The sequence below is a fragment of the Stegostoma tigrinum genome, chromosome 18 (genome assembly GCF_030684315.1).
Source record: "Stegostoma tigrinum isolate sSteTig4 chromosome 18, sSteTig4.hap1, whole genome shotgun sequence".
In the NCBI taxonomy this organism is placed as follows: Eukaryota; Metazoa; Chordata; class Chondrichthyes; order Orectolobiformes; family Stegostomatidae; genus Stegostoma; species Stegostoma tigrinum.
Genome location: NC_081371.1, coordinates 47,402,256 through 47,423,085, shown reverse-complemented (window position 1 = coordinate 47,423,085; position 20,830 = coordinate 47,402,256). Strand labels below are relative to the sequence as shown.

The following is a 20,830-nucleotide window of genomic DNA, read 5'->3' as shown; positions in this document are numbered from 1 at the left end:
AGATGAGTGAGTGGGGAGTGATGAGATTGGTGTGTCAGATCTAGAGCCCCAACATGGTTTCTGTGCAGCGAAGGGGTCATTCACGTCCCAGATCTTGTAGCTGGAGATGGTTTCAAGGTGCCTAATGGCCTCACTCCTCCGACTTTCCCTTTTTACCAGCACTCCTCTGAGGGCGATTCCATGCGAATATGCTCCCAGGGTCACCCAACTGCCTCCCACCTCTCCCAGTGTAGTTGCATGGAGCTGCTGCTTCTCTGAATTGGGAGTCCGCACATCACCTCAACTGGACAGCGAGCGTGGAGACAGACGATTAGGAAGCAGGCCTTCTGAGAGATTGTGGATTTTGTCTCATTACCAGCAAGTGCGGTGTCAGAATCATTATTAGTTCCTGAAATTGGCTCCCAAAATTCACTGCAGGGTCCATTTCTTCAGGCTCCAATCCCACCAGGGTCTACACATATAATATCTTTATAACTTCCTCCCAGCATTCAAAGTGTCACCTCTTCCCAAATTTCTTCCATTTCATCATTGCCATTGACGGCTGTGCCCTCATCTGCCAGAGCTCTAAACTCCAGAAAGCCTCTGCTGACCCCTGGAGGCTAAAACTCTGTCTTTTGTTGTCTCTTGCCCTTTTTAAAATGCTTCTTCAAACAGCATTCTTCTTTGACGAACTTGTAATCTTTCTTCATATGACTAGATGCCAATTTTTTTTTAGATGACAAGTGACTTGGGTTGTTTTATGACAACAAAGGCACTACATAATTACAAGGTTAACTCTTGCGCTGTTGCTAAGTTGTCAGATTGCTTCTCCCACATCTAGTTTTGGATGAGCAGAACATTTGGGAAGACCATTGTCTTTGATCTCCGTCCTACACGTTATGCCATTGCTAGCAACTCCTTGCATCGTACAAACTGGGAGCAGGAGTAGGTTATTCTGCCCTTTGAGCCTGGTTGACCATTCATTGTGATCATGGTTGATCCTCCGTCTCACTGCCATATTCCTGTTTTTTTTTCCATATCCCTTAATACTTTCAATATCTAAAACTTTATCAACTCTTCTTTGACAATTTTCAGTGTCCACATACCTCTCTGTGTTAGTGAATTCCACAGATTAACCATCTTCTCAATGAAGAAATGTTTCCTCATCTCAGTCCTCTATGGTCTAAGATAACAAAGTGTGAAGCTGGATGAGCACAGCAGGCCAAGCAGCATCTCAGGAGCACAAAAGCTGCCATTTCAGGCCTAGACCCTTCATCAGAGAGGGGGATGGGGTGAGGGTTCTGCAATAAATAGGGAGAGAGGGGGAGGCGGACCAAAGATGGAGAGAAAAGAAGATAGGTGGAGAGGAGAGTATAGGTGAGGAGGTAGGGAGAGGATAGGTCAGTCCAGGGAAGACGGACAGGACAAGGAGGCGGGATGAGGTGGTAGGTTGGAAATGGAGGTGCGGCTTGAGGTGGGAGGAAGGGATGGGTGAGAGGAAGAACAGGTTAGGGTGGCAGAGACAGGCTGGGCTGGTTTTGGGATGCAGTGGGGGGAGGGGAAGAGCTGGGCTGGTTTTATGATACAGTGGTGGGAGGGGAAGAACTGGGCTGGTTTTGGGATGCAGTGGGGGAAGGGGAGATTTTGAAGCTTGTGAAGTCCACATTGATACCATTGGGCTGCAGGGTTCCCAAGCGGAATATGAGTTGCTGTTCTTGCAACCTTCGGGTGGCATCATTGTGGCACTGCAGGAGGCAAATGATGGACATGTCGTCTGAGGAATCGAAGGGGGAGTTAAAATGGTTCGCGACTGGGAGGTGCAGTTGTTTGTTGCGAACCAAGCGGAGGTGTTCTGCAAAGCGGTCCGCAAGCCTCCACTTGGTTTCCCCAATGTAGAGGAAGCCACACTGGGTACAATGGATACAATGTACCACATTGGCAGATGTGCAGGTGAACCTCTGCTTAATGTGGAAAGTCATCTTGGGGAATGGGATGGGGGTGAGGGAGGAGGTGTGGGGACAAGTGTAGCATTTCCTGCGGTTGCAGGGCAAGGTGCTGGGTGTGGTGGGGTTGGAGGGCAGTGTGGAGCGAACAAGGGAGTCATGGAGAGAGTGGTCTCTCCGGAAAGCAGACAGGGGAGGGGATGGAAAAATGTCTTGGGTGGTGGGGTCGGATTGTAAATGGCGGAAGTGTTGGAGGATGATGCGTTGTATCTGGAGGTTGGTGGGTGGTATGTGAGAATGAGGGGGATCCTCTGGGGGCGGTTGTGGCGGAGGGCGGGGTGTGAGGGATGTGTTGCGGGAAATACAGGAGATGTGGTCAAGGGGGTTCTCGACCACTGGGGGGGGAAAGTTGTGGTCCTTGAAGAACTTGGACATCTGGGATGTGCAGGAGTGGAATGCCTCATCCTGGGAGCAGATGCGGCAGAGGCGGAGGAATTGGGAATAGGGGATGGAATTTTTGCAGGAGGGTGGGTGGGAGGAGGTGTATTCTAGGTAGCTGTGGGAGTCGGTGGGCTTGAAATGGACATCAGTTACAAGCTGGTTGCCTGAGATGGAGACTGAGGTGTCCAGGAAGGTGAGGGATGTGCTGGAGATGGCCCAGGTGAACTTGAGGTTGGGGTGGAAGGTGTTGGTGAAGTGGATGAACTGTTCAAGCTCCTCTGGGGAGCAAGAGGCGGCGCCGATACAGTCATCAAAGTAACGGAGGAAGATGTGGGGTTTGGGGCCAGTGTAGGTGCGGAAGTGGTACTGTTCCATGTAACCTACCAAGAGGCAGGCATAGCTTGGGCCCACGTGGGTGCCCATGGCCACTCCCTTTGTCTGTAGGAAGTGGGAGGAATCGAAAGGGAAGTTGTCGAGGGTGAGGACGAGTTCGGCTAGGCGGATGAGGGTGTCGGTGGAGGGGGATTGGTCGGGTTGCGGGACAGGAAGAAGCGGAGGACTTTGAGGCCATCTGCATGAGGAATACAGGTGTATAGGGACTGGACGTCCATGGTGAAAATGAGGTGTTGGGGGCCAGGGAATTAGAGGTTCTGGAGGAGGTGGAGGGCGTGGGTGGTGTCATGGACATAGGTAGGGAGTTCCTGGACCAAATGGGAGAAAATGGAGTCCAGATAGGTGGAGATGAGTTCGGTGGGGCAGGAACAGGCTGAACACCTGTATTCCTCATGCAGATGGCCTCAAGGCCCTCCGCTTCTTCCTGTCTCACAGGCCCGACCAATCCACATCCACCGACATCCTCATCTGCCCAGCCGAACTCGTCCTCACCCTCAACAACTTCTCTTTCGATTCCTCCCACTTCCTACAGACAAAGGGTGTGGCCATGGGTACCCGCATGTGCCCAAGCTATGCCTGCCTCTGTGTAGGTTATGTGGAACAGTCGCTCTTCCATACCTACACAGGCCCCAATTTTAACCTCTGTGGTCTACTCTGTGTCTTGGAGACAGTGACCCTTGCTTCCAAATTCTCCAACCAAGATAAACATCCTTGCTGTATCTAGGCAGTCTAATTTATATGCGATTGGTGTCGGCTTGCATTACAAAATGATTTGATTTCAGAAGCAGGGACGTATTACTGCAGTTAATATAGGGCATCAGTGAGACCACACCTGGAGAATTGTGTCCCCCATTCTAAGAGAGAGTAGATTTCCAACAGAGGGAGTGCAACAGAGGATTGCGAGGTACAAGCAGGAGATGACAGGGCCGTTGTATAAGGAGAGACAGATTTAACTGGGTCTGTGTCCATCAGTTTCAGAAGAATGAGAGGGGATTTGATTGAAATGTCATTTGTTGTCCCTGCTGTCTACTCTAATTGACTGGTGTACAAAGGTACCCAGATCCCGTTGTACACTCACATTTTCCAATATATCACCATTTATGTAATACTATTCCTTTCTGTTTTTCACACTGAGACGTACGATCTTACTTTTACTGATTAGTTTATCCTGAAGTTTCCTTCAAACCTCTTCACAACTGACAATCCCACCTAGTTTTGAGTTGTCAGCAAACTGCAAAATGTTTCATTTGGTTCCCTCATCCAGCTCATTCATAAGTACCTATATCCACATATATATCTTGAATTACTTCGGCCTAAGCCCCGATCCCTGTGACATCCCACTATTAACTGACTGTCATAGAGAAATATAGCACAGAAACAGACCCTTTGGTCCAACTCACCCAAGCCGACCAGATATCCTCAGTAAATCAAATCCCATTTGCTAGCATTTGGTCCATATCCCTCTAACCGCTTCCTATTCATGTACCCATCCAGGTGCCTTTTAAATGTCATAATTGTACAGCACTTCCTCTGGCAGCTCATTCCATACACGCACCACACTGTATGAAAATGTTGCCCCTTAGGTCCCTTTTAAATCTTTCCCATCTCTCCTTAAATCTATGCCCTCTAGTTTTGAATGCTTCCACCCTGGGAAAAAGACCTTTTCTATTTATCCTATCCATGCCCCTCCCGATTTTTGAACCTCTATTAAGTCACCCCTCAGCCTCCAACACTCCAGGGAACATAGAACCGGACTATTCAGCCTCTTTCCAAAGCTAAAACCCTCCAAACCTGGCAACATCCTTGTAAATCTTTTCTGAACGCTTTCAAGTTTCACAACATCCTTCCAATAGCAGGGAGACCAGAATTGCATGCAGTATTCCAAAAGTGGCCTAACCAAAGACCTGTACAGCTGTAACATGACCTCCTAGCTCCTATATTCAATGCACTAGCCTATAAAAGCAAGCGTACCAAATGCCTTCTTCAGTGTCTCATCTACCTGCAACTCCAAGTTCAAGGAAATATGAACCTGCACTCCAAGGTCCCTTTGTTCAGCAACACTCCCCAGGACGTTACCATTGTGTGTATAAGTCCTGCCCTGATTTGCCTTTCCAAAATGCAACATCTCGCTTTTATTTAAATTAAACCACAATTGCCAGTCCTCAGTCCATTGGTCCATCTGACCAAGATCCTGTTGTACTCTGAGGTAACCCTCTTTGCTGTCCACTACACCACCAATTTTGATGTCATCTGCAAACTAACTAGCCATTTCTCCTATATTCACATACAAATTATTTATATAAGTGATAAAAAGTAGTGGACCCAGCACTGACCCTTGTAGCGCACTGCTAGTCACAAGGCCTCCAGTCTGAAAAGCAACCCTCTACCACTTCCCTTTGTCTTCTACATTCGAGCCAGTTCTGTATCCAAATGGTTATTTCTCCCGGTATTCCATGTGATCTAACCTTGCTAAACAGTCTGGGAAAAGGCTAATTTATTCTCATTCTCTGTTTCCAGTCTATCAACCAATTCTCATTCCACGTCTGTGTGCTAGCCCCAATCAGCAGTGCTTTAATTTTCTACATTTGCTTCTTATGTGGAACCTTATAAAAAGTCATCCTGAAATCCCCCATAACCCTTGATTCCCTTAATGATTAAAATGTACATTTCAGCCTTGAATATACTTATGCATCAAGTCTTGACAAAATTCTATGGTAAAGATTTCGACAGATTCACCACTCTCATCTCTGTCATAAAGGGGTGATCCCTTCATCTGACGTTATGCCCTCTGCTCCTAGACTCTCCCATAAAAGCTTCCCCTAAGAATCATATATATTTCAATAAGATGTCCTTACATCCTCCTGAACTCCAGAGAGGAGAAGCCCAACCTATTCAACTTCTCCTTAGAAGAAAACCCCTCCATGGCTGGCATCAACCTAGTGAACCTTCCCTGGAATGCATCCGATGCTGGTAAATCTTTCCTTAGGTAAGGGGACTGGAACTGTCCACTGTATCCCAGTGGTCGAACCATTGCCTTGCACAGCAGTAGCTCAAGATCAAGAAGGCAGCTGAGAATGACTTTCTCCAGGGCAATCATTGATGGGCAATAAACATTAGCGATGTCCACATTCCTTGTATGAACTTTTTAAAAATCCCACCAAGTGGCCTGTGCTCCCCTCTAATTCTGGCCTCTTGATCATTCTAATTTCCTGTGTATTGCTGAAGACCTCAGCTCTAGTATACAAATGTATTGTTAAGTACTGCTGAAAAAGATATACTGTACCATTGCTGAGAGATAATGGGAACTGCAGATGCTGGAGAATTCCAAGATAATAAAATGTGAGGCTGGATGAACACAGCAGGCCAAGCAGCATCTCTCCTGAGATGCTGCTTGGCCTGCTGTGTTCATCCAGCCTCACATTTTATTATCTTACTGTACCATTGCTTTTTGGCTTGCACTCATCAGGACAATTTGCAAGAAATACCAAAGGAAAAGAAACGTTGATATTGTATAAGGGGAGAGTGCTGTGTAGTTGGCAAGTGAACTTTGGCATTGGTATAGAGAATGCATCAGTTAAAGATAACTGTCAATGCTATAGTATCAGAGATAATGGGAACTGCAGATGCTGGAGATTCCAAGATAATAAAATGTGAGGCTGGATGAACACAGCAGGCCAAGCAGCATCTCAGGAGCACAAAAGCTGACGTTTCGGGCCTAGACCCTTCATCAGAGAGGGGGATGGGGGGAGGGAACTGGAATAAATAGGGAGAGAGGGGGAGGCGGACCGAAGATGGAGAGCAAAGAAGATAGGTGGAGAGGGTGTAGGTGGGGAGGTAGGGAGGGGATAGGTCAGTCCAGGGAAGACGGACAGGTCAAGGAGGTGGGATGAGGTTAGTAGGTAGCTGGGGGTGCGGCTGGGGGTGGGAGGAAGGGATGGGTGAGAGGAAGAACCGGTTAGGGAGGCAGAGACAGGTTGGACTGGTTTTGGGATGCAGTGGGTGGGGGGGAAGAGCTGGGCTGGTTGTGTGGTGCAGTGGGGGGAGGGGATGAACTGGGCTGGTTTAGGGATGCAGTGGGGGAAGGGGAGATTTTGAAACTGGTGAAGTCCACATTGATACCATATGGCTGCAGGGTTCCCAGGCGAAATATGAGTTGCTGTTCCTGCAACCTTCGGGTGGCATCATTGTGGCAGTGCAGGAGGCCCATGATGGACATGTCATCAAGAGAATGGGAGGGGGAGTGGAAATGGTTTGCGACTGGGAGGTGCAGTTGTTTGTTGCGAACTGAGCGGAGGTGTTCTGCAAAGCGGTCCCCAAGCCTCCGCTTGGTTTCCCCAATGTAGAGAAAGCCGCACCGGGTACAGTGGATGCAGTATCCTCCGACACTTCCGCCATTTACAATCCGACCCCACCACCCAAGACATTTTTCCATCCCCTCCCCTGTCTGCTTTCCGGAGAGACCACTCTCTCCGTGACTCCCTTGTTCGCTCCACACTGCCCTCCAACCCCACCACACCCGGCACCTTCCCCTGCAACCGCAGGAAATGCTACACTTGTCCCCACACCTCCTCCCTCACCCCCATCCCAGGCCCCAAGATGACATTCCACATTAAGCAGAGGTTCACCTGCACATCTGCCAATGTGGTATACTGCATCCACTGTACCCGGTGCGGCTTTCTCTACATTGGGGAAACCAAGCGGAGGCTTGGGGACCGCTTTGCAGAACACCTCCGCTCAGTTCGCAACAAACAACTGCACCTCCCAGTCGCAAACCATTTCCACTCCCCCTCCCATTCTCTTGATGACATGTCCATCATGGGCCTCCTGCACTGCCACAATGATGCCACCCGAAGGTTGCAGGAACAGCAACTCATATTCCGCCTGGGAACCCTGCAGCCATATGGTATCAATGTGGACTTCACCAGTTTCAAAATCTCCCCTTCCCCCACTGCATCCCTAAACCAGCCCAGTTCATCCCCTCCCCCCACTGCACCACACAACCAGCCCAGCTCTTCCCCCCCACCCACTGCATCCCAAAACCAGTCCAACCTGTCTCTGCCTCCCTAACCGGTTCTTCCTCTCACCCATCCCTTCCTCCCACCCCCAGCTGCACCCCCAGCTACCTACTAACCTCATCCCACCTCCTTGACCTGTCCGTCTTCCCTGGACTGACCTATCCCCTCCCTACCTCCCCACCTACACCCTCTCCACCTATCTTCTTTGCTCTCCATCTTCGGTCCGCCTCCCCCTCTCTCCCTATTTATTCCAGTTCCCTCCCCCCATCCCCCTCTCTGATGAAGGGTCTAGGCCCGAAACGTCAGCTTTTGTGCTCCTGAGATGCTGCTTGGCCTGCTGTGTTCATCCAGCCTCACATTTTATTATCTGTCAATGCTATAGGTTTGGCTAACCCTTCACTAATAAAATTGCCAAATGTCATTTACATTTTACACTAGGTAGGATGACTCTGATTGATCAATGCATTGCTCCAAGAAGTGAACCAATGAATGGTTTCCAGTGCACAACAAGTGCACCACACTGTGAGCCCAACTGGCAATTCTAAATTAGTTGTCAGCATAATTCCTCATACATGGAACACAGAACTGTACAGCGCAGGAACGGGTCCTTTAGCCCACAATGTTGTGCCAAAATGACACCAAATTAATCTAATCCTTTCTGCCTGCCCTTGGCCCACATCCCTCCATTCCTTGCATATTCATGTGCTTATGTAAATATCTCTTAAATGACCCTATTATATCTGCCTCCACCACCACCCCTGGCAGTGCATTCCAGACTCCTACCAGTCTCTGTGTAAAAAAACCTACCCCTCACAACACCTTTGAATTTTCCCTCTCTAGCTTGAAATGCACACTCCCTTGTATTAGATATTTTGATTCTGGGAAAACTATTCTGACCGCCAATCCTATCTATGCATCTCATAATTTTATACACCCTCTATTGAGTCTCTCCTCAGCCTCTGCTGCTTCAGAGAAAACAACCCGAGTTTTACAAGCCTCTCCCTCTCACTGATATCCTCCAATCCACGCAGCATCCTGGTATACCTCTTTTGCACCCTCTCCAGAGCCTCTTAATCATTCCTGTAATGTGGCGACCAGAATCGAAGGCAAGATTTTAAATGTAACCTAACCAAAGTCTCATAAAGCTGCAATATAAAATCTTGACTCTTGTACTCAATTCACTGACCAATAAAGGCAAGCATGCCATATGCCTTCTTTACCTCCCTATCTACTTGTGCGGTCACTTTCAGGGAGTTATGGACTTGAACCTCAAGATCCCTCTGTACATCAATGCTGTTCAGAGTTTTGCCATTAACTGTATACTTTTCCATAACATTTGATCTCCCAAAGTCCAGCACCTCACACACATCTGTCATTGCTCTGCATTACTGCACCTGATTTATATCCCGCTGTATCCTTTGGCAGCATTCTACACCATCCACAACTCCCCTGATCTTTGTGTTACCTGCAAACTTACTAACCCACACATCTGAGTTTTCATCTGTGTCATTTATATATGTCACAAACAGCAGAAGCCCCAATGCAGATCCCTGTGGAACACCACCAGTCACAGACCTGCAGCCAGAAAAACAGCCGTCCCACCACTACTCTCTTCCTTCTTTGGGCAAGCCAATTCTGAATCCAAGTGGTCAAGCCATGGATCCCATGCATCTTAATCTTCTGGATGAGCTTACTATGAGGAATCTTGTTGAAAGCCTTACTAAAATCCATGTGGACACCATCCATTGCTCTACCCTTATTGATCACCTTTGATATACAGGGGATCATTTTGCAAATGTTTTCCAACTATGGAATCATGATTCAGAGGCCACTTGCCAACCAGTCAGCACTCTCCTTTCATTCAGTATAAAGAGAGATTTCCATTTACCTTGGCAAGTCTTGCAGATTGTCCTTATGAGCGCAAGATGAAAACCCTCAGCACAATATTTTTTTTCCAGCAAAGCTTAAGATCTAAAAGACTGAATCAGTTGTAAAATCATTGCTTTTACTGCTAATGGATACTATTGATTTTTGGAGCTAACCATATGGATTATTATTGTTCCTGTCCTTGCCTGAATTCATCTTAAACATTGTGATTGAATTAGTTTAAAAATTGCAGTTGTGTGTTCGCTGTTTTAATAATTTGTTTTGTGTAAAAGAATCTTCTACGATTTCTTTGTAAGAATGTTGCTGCGACTTTCACGAGGAGCTTGGAATAGTTATTTGTTGCAATGCATTTTACTGCTGTGCATCAATTAGATTGAGGATAATGGGGAAATCAGAGTAGAGATGCTGTCAAGGGGGAATGGGATGAGATTAATGTTTTGAGTTGGTTGCATCACACTTTATTCATTTGTTGTTGGAATGTGGCCAACACTGCCGTTGCAACAATTATTGTTCATCTCGGGATGCTCTGCGTGTATCATCAGGCAGCTCTTATTCAACAATAACTGGCTTGCCTTTGCTCAGGTTCTGCTCTGTCAGGGCTCCTGACACCGTCACAGCCTATGACTAAATATGGACAAAACAGCTGAATTCAAGAGATGATGTGAGATTGATTGCCTCCAAAACAAAGTTGCTGGAAAAGCTCAGCAGGTCTGGCAGCATCTGTGGAGGAGAAAACAGAGTTAACATTTCAGAGCACAAAGTTCTGAGGAAGGGTCACTGGACCTGAAACGTTAACTCTGTTTTCTCCTCCACAGATGCTGCCAGACCTGCTGAGCTTTTCCAGCAACTTTGTTTTGGTTTCTGATTTACAGTATCCGCAGTTTTTTTGGTTCAAATGAGAGTGATTGCCCTTGACATTGATGAAACATTTGACTTACAATGTATCTTCATGGAAGCAGGCCTTTCAGCCCATTGGGTCCCCACTGACTCTCTGAAGAGCATCCTACCCATACCCACCTCCTACCCTGTCCCCATAATCCTGCATTTCCCAAGGTTAACCCACCCAGCCTGCACATCTTGGGACTCTATGGGCAACTTAGCATGGCCAATCCATCTAACCAGCACATTTTTGGATTGCGGGCAGAAAACCACACAGACACGGGGAGAATGTGCAAACTCCACACAGAGGATCACCAAAGGGTGGAATTGAACCAAGGTCCCTGGTGCTCTGAGGCAGCAGTGCTAACCACTGAGCCACCGTGTTGCACCTCATCAAGGAGCCCTGGTGAAATTCACATCAATGGGAATTTGGGTAAAACTCTCCATTGGTTGGAATCACACAGAACTCAAAGGATGGTGGCTATTGGAGGTCAATCATCTCATTCCCAGGACATCACTGCAGGAGCTGCTTGGCATAGTAAACTAGGTTTAACTGTCTTAATTTAAAGATTCAGATCCTGCTTTTCAAATCCCTCCATGGCCTTTCACCTCCCTGACTCTGCAATTTGAGGACTGGCTGTCTGACAGAAGGCAGAGAGTTGGGATAAAAGGCTCTTTTTCAGAATGGCAACCGGTGACGAGCGGTGTCCCGCAGGGTTCAGTGTTGGGGCCACAGCTGTTCACCTTATATATTAATGATCTGGATGAAGGGACTGGGGGCATTCTGGTGAAGTTTGCCGATGATACGAAGATAGGTGACAGGCAGGTAGTACTGAGGAGGTGGGGAAGCTGCAGAAAGATTTAGACAGTTTAGGAGAGTGGTCCAGGAAATGGCTGATGAAATTCAATGTGACCAAATGTGAGGTTTTGCACTTCGGAAAAAAGAATACAGGCATGGACTATTTTCTAAACGGTGAGAAAATTTGCAAATCAGAAGTGCAAAGGGATTTGGGAGTGTTGGTCCAGGATTCTCTAAAAGTTAACTTGCAGGTAGAGTCCGTTATTAAGAAAGCGAATGTAATGTTGTCGTTTATCTCAAGAGGGTTGGAATATAAAAGCAGTGATGTGCTTCTGAGGCTTTACAAGGCTCTAGTTAAGCCTCATTTAGAATACTGTGTCCAATTTTGGGCCCCACACCTCAGGAAGGACATACTAGCCCTGGAGTGTGTCCAGTGGAGATTCACACAGATGATCCCTAGAATGGTAGGATTAATGTATGATGAACGGCTAAGGATCCTGGGATTGTACTCATTAGAGTTTAGAAGGTTGAGGGGAGATCTAATAGAAACTTACAAGATAATGTATGGTTTAGAAGGGGTGGATGCTGGGAAGTTGTTTCCGTTAGGCGGGGAGACTAGGACCTGTGGGCACAGCCTTAAAATTAGAGGGGGTAAATTTAAAACTGAAATGAGACGACATTTCTTCAGCCAGACAGTGGTGGGCTTGTGGAATTCATTGCCACAGACTGCTATGGAGGCTGGGTAATTGGATGCCTTCAAGGCAGAGATCGACAAATTCTTGATCTCAAAAGGAGTCAAGGGCTACGGGGAGAGTGCAGGGAAGTGGTGTTGAAATGCCCATCAGCCATGATTTAAATGGTGGAGTGGACTTGATGGGCTGAATGGCCTTACTTCCACTCCTATGTCTTATGGCCTTATGGTCTTATGACCCATCCCTCAACCTTAGCAGGTCAGAGGCTGGGAATCCTGCAGCAAATAACTTGCCAGCTGCTTTGCCGATGCCCTTCCCTCTGACATATACTCAGAATCATGACCAGAGTAGTTCACGATTAACCTTCACTCCCAACACCAGCCCTCATGGGGCTCAACAGCATGGCTAGCCTGCTGCTGATCTCCCCCAAACATTTGGGGCATTTTTGGTGATGAATGCATTTAAAATTATTCAATAATTTCTCAGTGAAAGATGCTGATCTCCTACAATATATCTGCAACACAGAATCTCTTCTCCCAGGTTACTGCAGTAAAAGGGCTGTGCCTATCTATACCTGACCTGTGTCCTGACTTTTTGTATTGAGAAAATGCACAGCACAATGAAGTGAATGTGACTGATACCCAATGATGTTGGGTACGATTTCCAGAATTTATATTGGTTGTTTTGTCATTCAGATTAATCCCAAACAGGAAATATAAGGCATACCAAGCCAGACTATTGGAAAACAGAAACTTTAATCTGAACATCACCTAATGATGACTAGGGCTGGAAAATAAGTTTTCCTTTGTCCCTGGACTTCCTGCTGACTGCCTACAGATTGTGAACCCACTCTCCCCCTTACTAACTCCACAGGGTAGTTACCTTGCTCCAGCCTTGGTAAATGGAGAAGAGCAGTGGATGTGGAGCACATGGACTTAAGGAAAGTACGTATCATGGGTAATTACCAGAGAAGATTTAGGGAGAGAGGAAGGAGGTGCAGTAATAGCATGGACACAGTGAGAGAAACAGCTAGTCAGGCAATTGGACTAATAATCCAAAGTCATCTGTTCGAATCTCTGCCCTTAACATAAAACTCTCCCTTTTTGTCCCTCAATAGAGAGTTCCCCCTCCCTCAGTATTTAATTCCTTCTCTGCCTCCCTCAATAGAGTGTCCTCTCCCTCGATACATTTCCCCCCTCTCTTGATACAGTTTACCCCCTCTGTCTCCTCGATACAGTTCACCCCCTCTCTTTCCTTGACACAGTTCCCCTTCTCTCTACCCTCAGTACAGTTCCATCTCTTTCTTCTCAACACAATTCCCCCTCTCTCGCCCCTTGATAGATTCCCCTCTTTCTCCTTGCTACAGTTTCCTCTCTCTCACCCTCAATTGAGTTTCCTATCGCTCCATTCACAGCTCCTCATTCTCCAACTCATTAACAATGATGTGCTAATGTGTCGTTTTGTTTAAATATAAAATGATGTCTATCCCTTTTCTTTTACAGTATAGATTAAGCTGCTGCAGCACAAAGTAACCATCCTGGTGTTATTGCTTCAACCAGTCACCAAACCTGTTTCCACTCTACCCCAGCCACATCCAGAAAATCATTTACAATTATTTCTCTTCCTCCCTCTGCTAAATTATCTCTTGTGACTTCCAAAGATCTCTCTTTGCTCTCTTTCATCCAATAACATAATGAAAATTCTCATATCTACTCTGATGATACCTAGCTCCACCTCACCAATACCTCTTTTGACCCTTCCACTGTATTCAATTCTTTGTCAGCGTTCAGTGGACACATTGATTGTAAAACATTTCCTCCAAATAGTATTGGGAAGATCTACGATGTTGCCATGAAATCTCCTCCCTCTCCCTGACAGCTATCTGAAGCTGTGCCATGTTGGTTACAGGCTTGGATTTCTGTTTAGATCTGAGTTGGCATTTTGACTCCATACCTTCTCCATCTCCAGATCACCTACTCTACAGTTACTCAGGAGACGCTCCTTAAGGAAGCCACCTAGCCTCTGCCCAGCAGATGACTCTGTCCTTTCCTCAATTTATCTCTGGTTGAAGTCTCCTTCCATGTTATTCCTACAAACAGACTCAACTGTTCCAGCCCACTGTTGTAGTCTGTCTATACCTTTAAGTATTTTGTTAGTTTCCATGAGATCACCTCTCATTTTTCAAAACTAATGAGGGCACAGGCCTAGTTTTCCCAATCTCTCTTCATAGGACAGTCTCTAGAAATTTTAATAACTATTTATGCTGTGAAAGTATGTAGGTGCCTGGAAGTGCTAATGCTGAGGACTGCCTTAAGCACCCCTCACTATGACACTATCATATAGACTTGGTGGGAGAACAGCTTAGGACCTGTTGCCCACATCATAGGTGTCTCGCATATTAGTGTAACTCGTACTAATGTACAATAACCTACACCTTGTTGTAGACACAAGCCTCTTCTTGTTAGAACACAGAGTGGTTTTCCTGTGCCACACCAGACCACAGGACCTCTGTAAGTCTCAGAGTGTGGTGGCAGTGAACCTAGCCCACGATGAGCAATGGTGCAGGCAGCATCAGGCAGTGAGATGGTCAGTGGCGAGGGTTGCTCACCCAGTTTACAGAATGCTTCTTATTCTCCTGAAACAGGTCTCCAGTGAACACGCTGAGCCTCTGCCAGTCACACAGCCAGTTCAAACCACACAGCAGACACAGACGCCAATACAGGCAACGGTACAGGCACCAGTGCAGACCCTATCGCAAACTCAGACAAGTTGCCTGGGGAGAGGTAAAATGGCAAAATATTTGACACCAGATGAAATGACATCTAAAGATTACTACTTTGATTCCTACGCTCATTTTGGCATTCATGAGGTAAGTTTTGATCTCTTCCTGTATTGATGGAGGATTTCAGTTCCTGATTCAGATGATCATTGTGCAATGTTTACAAAGGTCGCCCGCTATACTAACTCATACACATATTTTCTGCCATTTGCTTCATAACATGGGCAACATGAGTTAGTTTAATTTGGTGGAGAGGTGAAATGTAATTTTGACTCAGAACATGTCAGTGTCAACCATTTGGAAATGGCTTGCAATCCAAATTTGAACTTTAGCGGAGAATACTAAAGCCATCAGGATGGGACAGCTGTGAAAACGATATTGCTGCCTCCTGGGTGATCAGTCTTGCATGACTAACCATCTAACATCCCTAACCAGCCTGATGACCCCAGCCAGCACAATATCCCTAACCAGCACAATGACCCTAAACAGCCTGATCTCATTAGCCAGCACAACATAACTAACCAGCGCAGGTTCCTAATCAGTCCAACAGCACCAACCAGTGGCAATTTCCCCAACTAGCTTGATGTCCCTAACCAGCCCAACAGCTTTAACCAGTCCAACATCCCTAGCCAGCCTGATGGTTCCAACCAGCACAACATAACTAACCAGCGCATGTCCCTAACCAGCTTGATGTCCTTAATCAAACCAACAAGTTTAACCAGTCCTACAGCCATAGCCAGCCCAACGTCACTAGCCAGCATAATATCTTTAGCCAGTGCAGCATCTCTACCAGCCCAATATCTCTAATTAGTCTGACATTGTTAATTAGCTCAACGTCCCTAACCAGATCGAAGTTCTTATCCAGTTTGCAATCACTAAGCAGATCAACATCACCAACCAACTCATTATCACAAACCAACCCCACATACCCAACTAGCTCGATATCAAAAACCAGTTCCGGTGATTAATTGGCTTAGCGATCATAGTTTGTTTGTTCAGGATCATTAGTCTGGGGTGTAGAGCACAGGGATGATCTTACTGCATTGATTGGATATGAATCTCACAACAGCAGCTACAAAATTAAAATTCAATTTAATGAAATAAATTCAAAATGGAATAAAAATGGATAATCAGTAACAATGACCATGGAACCTCTAGATGTCATTAAAAAAAAACCATCTGAATCACTAATTTCCTTTAGGGAAGGAAATCTGCTGTCTTTACTTCTTTTTACACGTGACTTCAGACCTATGGGGTTGACTCTTAACTGCGTTCTGAAATGGCCGAGCAAGTCACTCAGTGATATGGACAGGCAGTAATGGCAGCCTTGTCAAAAACACCCACATGAATGAATAAAAAATATTAGTCATCACACAAAGTCTCTTTAAAGCTTCCACTAAAAAAAAGTACATAGAATGTCAAGTTTTCCAGAGTCTCTCCTTTGCAAGGTGCAACCTTATTAGCAGCAAATGGGTTGGCGCTGAGCAAGGCATTTTTAAGTGTGTGCTCGGCAGGTATTATGGAGCAGTGTGAAATGGACGAGGGGGCTGAGAGGGAGGACTGGGACAGATATGTGAGAGTGCAAAGTCTGACTCTGACAATGCAGGTGCTGGGGTGGGAGGTGGGAAATATGAGAGGGCTGGGTTAGAGGGGAGGGGAGAGTGTGTTAGGGGACAGGTTACTGGTGGCAGGGTGAGAGGGGGTAGAATGGTATGTGGCCAGGTGGAAGGGGGCAGAGTGTAGGGGCAGGTTATGCGGGGACAGGGTGTGAGGAGGAAGTGTGTGAGGGGAAGTGTGTGAGGGGCCAGAGTGGGAAGGAACAATTCCTAGAGGCATGGTTCTGTACCCATATTTCAATCAGCAAGCATGTAGAATTGGACCCTATATACAAACCCATACAGATCAAAACCGGAAATGACACTACTCACCATGACGGACTGGACAGTGTAAATTCCAAGCGGAGTAGAGCAACTTCGCTTCATCGGAGGCTCGACTGATGATGTTACCTGGCATGGTGACGAAATGTCTGAGCAAAAACAAGCCAGCTCGGCGAGCAAGTCAACAACCTCATCTGCAACCCTGAGCTACAGATCCTTGCCAATACTTTAAGTGGTTAAGAAGGTGTTTAGCACCCTTGCCTTCATGGTTCAGACTTTTGAGCGTAGGAGTTGGGATGTTATGTTGAGATTGTAGGGGACGTTGGTGAGGCTTCTTCTGGAGTACATTATCCAGTTCTAGTCTCCCTGCTTTGGGGAGGATATTATTAAGCTGGAGAGGGTTCAGAAGAGATTTACCAGGATGTTGCTGAGAATGTAGGGTTTGAGTTATAAAGGAAGGCTGGATAGGCTGGGACTATTTTCCATTAAAGCGTAGGAATTGAACCTAACAGAGATTTATAAAATCATGAGAGTATAGAGAAAGTGAATGGTAGTTGTCTTTCCCCTAGGGTGGTGCTTTTCAAGACTAGGGGCCATGTTTTTAAAGTGAGAGGAGAAAGATTTAAAAAAGACAGGGGGGCAATTTTTTTTTGCACAGAGTTTGGTTCAGGTGTGAATGAATTTCCAGAGGAGGTGGTAGGTTCGGGTACAGCTACAACATTTAAAAGAAATTTGGGTAAGTACATGAATAAGGAATATTTGGACGGATGTGGGACAAGCACGGGCAGGTGGGACTAATTTAGTTTTGAATTTTGGACTGGTTAGACCAAAGGGTCTGTTCCATGCTGTATGCCTCTATGATTCTATGCATAAATTATTGCAAGTACTGGAAATCTAAATAAAAACAGACATTGCTGGGAATACTCAGCAGGTCTCGTAGCAACTGTGGAAAGAGAAACAGCATGCTTCAGTTACAAGAAGTGATGAACAGCCTTTAAGGATAAGGGTACAAAAAGGCAATACTGGCTCAACTTCATCCCCAGCAGACCCCTTAATATAGAACATAGAACATAGAACATTACAGCACACTACAGGCCCTTCGGCCCTCGATGTTGTGCCGCCCTGTCATACCGATCTCAAGCCCATCTAACCTACGCTATTCCATGTACGTCCAAATGCTCATCCAATGACAACTTAAATGTACCTAAAGTTGGTGAATCTACTACCGTTGCAGGCAAAGCGTTCCATTCCCTGACTACTCTCTGAGTAAAGAAACTACCTCTGACATCTGTCCTATATCTGTCACCCCTCAATTTAAAGCTATGCCCCCGCGTGCTCGCCGTCACCATCCTAGGAAAAAGGCTCTCCCTATCCACCCTATCTAACCCCCTGATTATTTTATATGTTTCAATTAAGTCACCTCTCAACCTTCTTCTCTCGAATGAAAACAGCCTCAAGTCCCTCAGCCTTTCCTCGTAAGACCTTCCCTCCATACCAGGCAACATCCTAGTAAATCTCCTCTGCACCCTTTCCAAAGCTTCCACATCCTTCTTATAATGCGGTGACCAGAACTGTACACAATACTCCAAGTGCGGCCGCACCAGGGTTTTGTACAGCTTCACCATAACCTCTTGGTTCCGGAACTCGATCCCTCTATTAATAAAAGCTAAAACACTTAATGATGATTGGAAACTTCCCCTGAGTGTGAAGAGCATAGCAGAACACAACCATTGGATTTTAGGTGATAGTGTAAACTGCTGAGCTTCCCTGTCACTGTGAATAGATTAATGTCTAATGATAAAACAAAGAACTGCAAATGCTGGAGATCTAAAAGTGAAAAACAGCAACTGTTGGAGAAACTCAGCAGGGCTAGCAGTATCTGTGTGTGAAAAAAGCAGAGTTAATGCTTCAAATCTGGGGACTCTTCATCAGAACTGATAGCAGCGAGGATAAAATGGTATTTATGCTGAACCTGAAGTTAGGGAGTGGTGAGGGGGGAGTGGTGAAGGGGAGAAGTGTGCAGACAAGTAGAGATGTAGACCAGTGAGAGAGAGTTATATGAAAAGGGTGGGTAAATGAGGAGATAATGGAATGCAGAGGCCAGGGCAGAAGAAGAGCTGAATAAGTTACAAGTAGACGTAAGAGTAGGAGAAAATAGATTAGCTGTACTGAACGCAACTCATATAATGTGATAATGGTTCTAGGGGTACAGGGGAATGGGTGACTGTGATAAAACAACCCAAGTCATAGGTGTGGGGTGGGTAAAAAAGCACAGAAGGATGGAATCAGACTCAAAAGTTATTGAACACGATGCCGAGTCTCAGAGGCTGCAGGGTCTCCAAATGGAAAATTGTTTTTTGAACTTGCACTGAGGCTCACTGAAACACTGCAGCAGGCCAGCAACAGAAATGTTACTGTGCGTACACGGCAGCACGATGTTCTCTGGCCAACATTTCTGTCTCAGCAATTTCTGTTTTTGTTGATGTCTAATGATCATTTGTTCCCAGTTGAAAGCGTGTTTTTAAAAATGACTGTGCTCAACCAGAGGGAGACAACATTCACTGAACCATCAGCCTGTGTAATTCTCCACTTTACTGTTTAATCTTTGGCCCTCCCTTCCCTTATGGTCTCCTCCCTTCAGTCTGACTGATCCAAGTGTTCAGCATTATCTGCGATCCAAATGTTATGCATTAGCAAGCCCAATCATTATACACAATGAAGTGCAAGTGTCCAGTTAATAATAGGTAATGCTGTTCCAAATGCCACTCTAGTCAATCTGTGCATGCATGTGGCTCCCAGCTCAGTTTGTCATTAGTCAACTGAGCAAAGCAGAACACTGAACAATTCACATGATGTTCTGTGCTAATGGCTCACTGTGCCCACAATGAATTATACCTGGGGCTGAGTTTGATGGAAGGAATACGCTAGACTAATGGAGAATAGAAAGTCAGTTCTTGTTAATGCATTTTAAATGAAGCTGGCAGTGAGTGGCCTTGGAGAGAAGCATATTCTTTGTGTATTACAGGTTAGATTGTGATTTCTTGCATACTGAACTCTAACTCACATTTCAAGATGTAAGGCCTGAACCTGAGCAGATGCTGATTATTATTGAGAGCTGGAGTATACAACAGGACAAGGTGATATGGTAACAGAACAAGAAGTGATCCAGGTTTTACCAAAATACTGAAGCACACACCAAGCTGTGAGAGAAAAATTATTTTACACAGTGAGTGGTTCAGGTCTGGAGTCCACACCCTGGAAATATGGTGGAAGGTTGAGGCATTCAATGATTGTTTGAATAGTAACAATGCGCAAAGTTGCAGGTACAGGGCAGGGCAATGCCTGATTCATGGTGCTTATTTGAACAGCCAGTGCAGACAGGATGGGCCAAATGGCCTGTTTCTGCTCTGCAATGTTTCTGAGATTCCTGGTTCCTGGGTCTTTTACTGTCCCCCACATTCTGGTGGCATAATATCCAATGAAGTTTCACTTAGTGGCACCCAGACAGTAAGGCTCTGCTGGCTCAAGCTAGACAGTTACTCAGAATTGAAACTGTTACTTCTGTTGAATCTGAGATTTCGCACAGATTTCAGTAAATCTCTCTTGAAATTCAGCCCTCTGGTAGGAACTTTGGCTTCACCTGAGTGGTCCAGAAGTATTAACAGAGAGAGAGCACTGTGTGGTGTGAACATTGATCCATTGGTCCCTTCCAATGTCTTGGCAATCAGTCAGTACTCAAATTCTGGTCTAACTAGAACATGATCGTGTTGGATTGGGACCTTAGCTGATCCAAGTCTCTAGGCCGTATTGACTGCTGTTTTTATATTTGTTCGAACTATTGAGCAAGTGGAATAATCCCATTTTGTTCATTACCATTTCCTGTTCACTCATGGATCACACTCTCCTGACTGCATGCGTAGTTAAAGACCTAGGATCACAGTTTGGATTCCCTGATTGGTATCAAACATTTAGTTTATTTTCAAGAAACAAAGGTGAGTGTTAGGGATTTAGTAAAAAGCTAAGCACCAGATTGTATAACTACATGTGGAGAGACCTATGAGTCTGTCACCTGAGAAATCTCGTATAGACACCTCGCAATAACCCTATACAAAAACCCACTCCCAGCTCATTAACCTTAAGATCCCA

At 45.8% G+C, this 20,830-nt stretch overlaps 1 protein-coding gene across 2 annotated transcripts in view; it reads left to right on the top strand.

Annotated features, from left to right (window-relative positions):
• LOC125460653 (protein arginine N-methyltransferase 8-like) overlaps positions 1–20,830 on the top strand; it is a 160,504-nt gene that overhangs the window by 117,898 nt on the left and 21,776 nt on the right. For both annotated transcript variants that reach the window (XM_048548319.2, XM_059652513.1), the window contains exon 4: positions 14,673–14,897. In XM_048548319.2, coding sequence (XP_048404276.1) covers positions 14,673–14,897 — 225 coding nt within the window. The remainder of the gene's footprint in view (positions 1–14,672; positions 14,898–20,830) is intronic.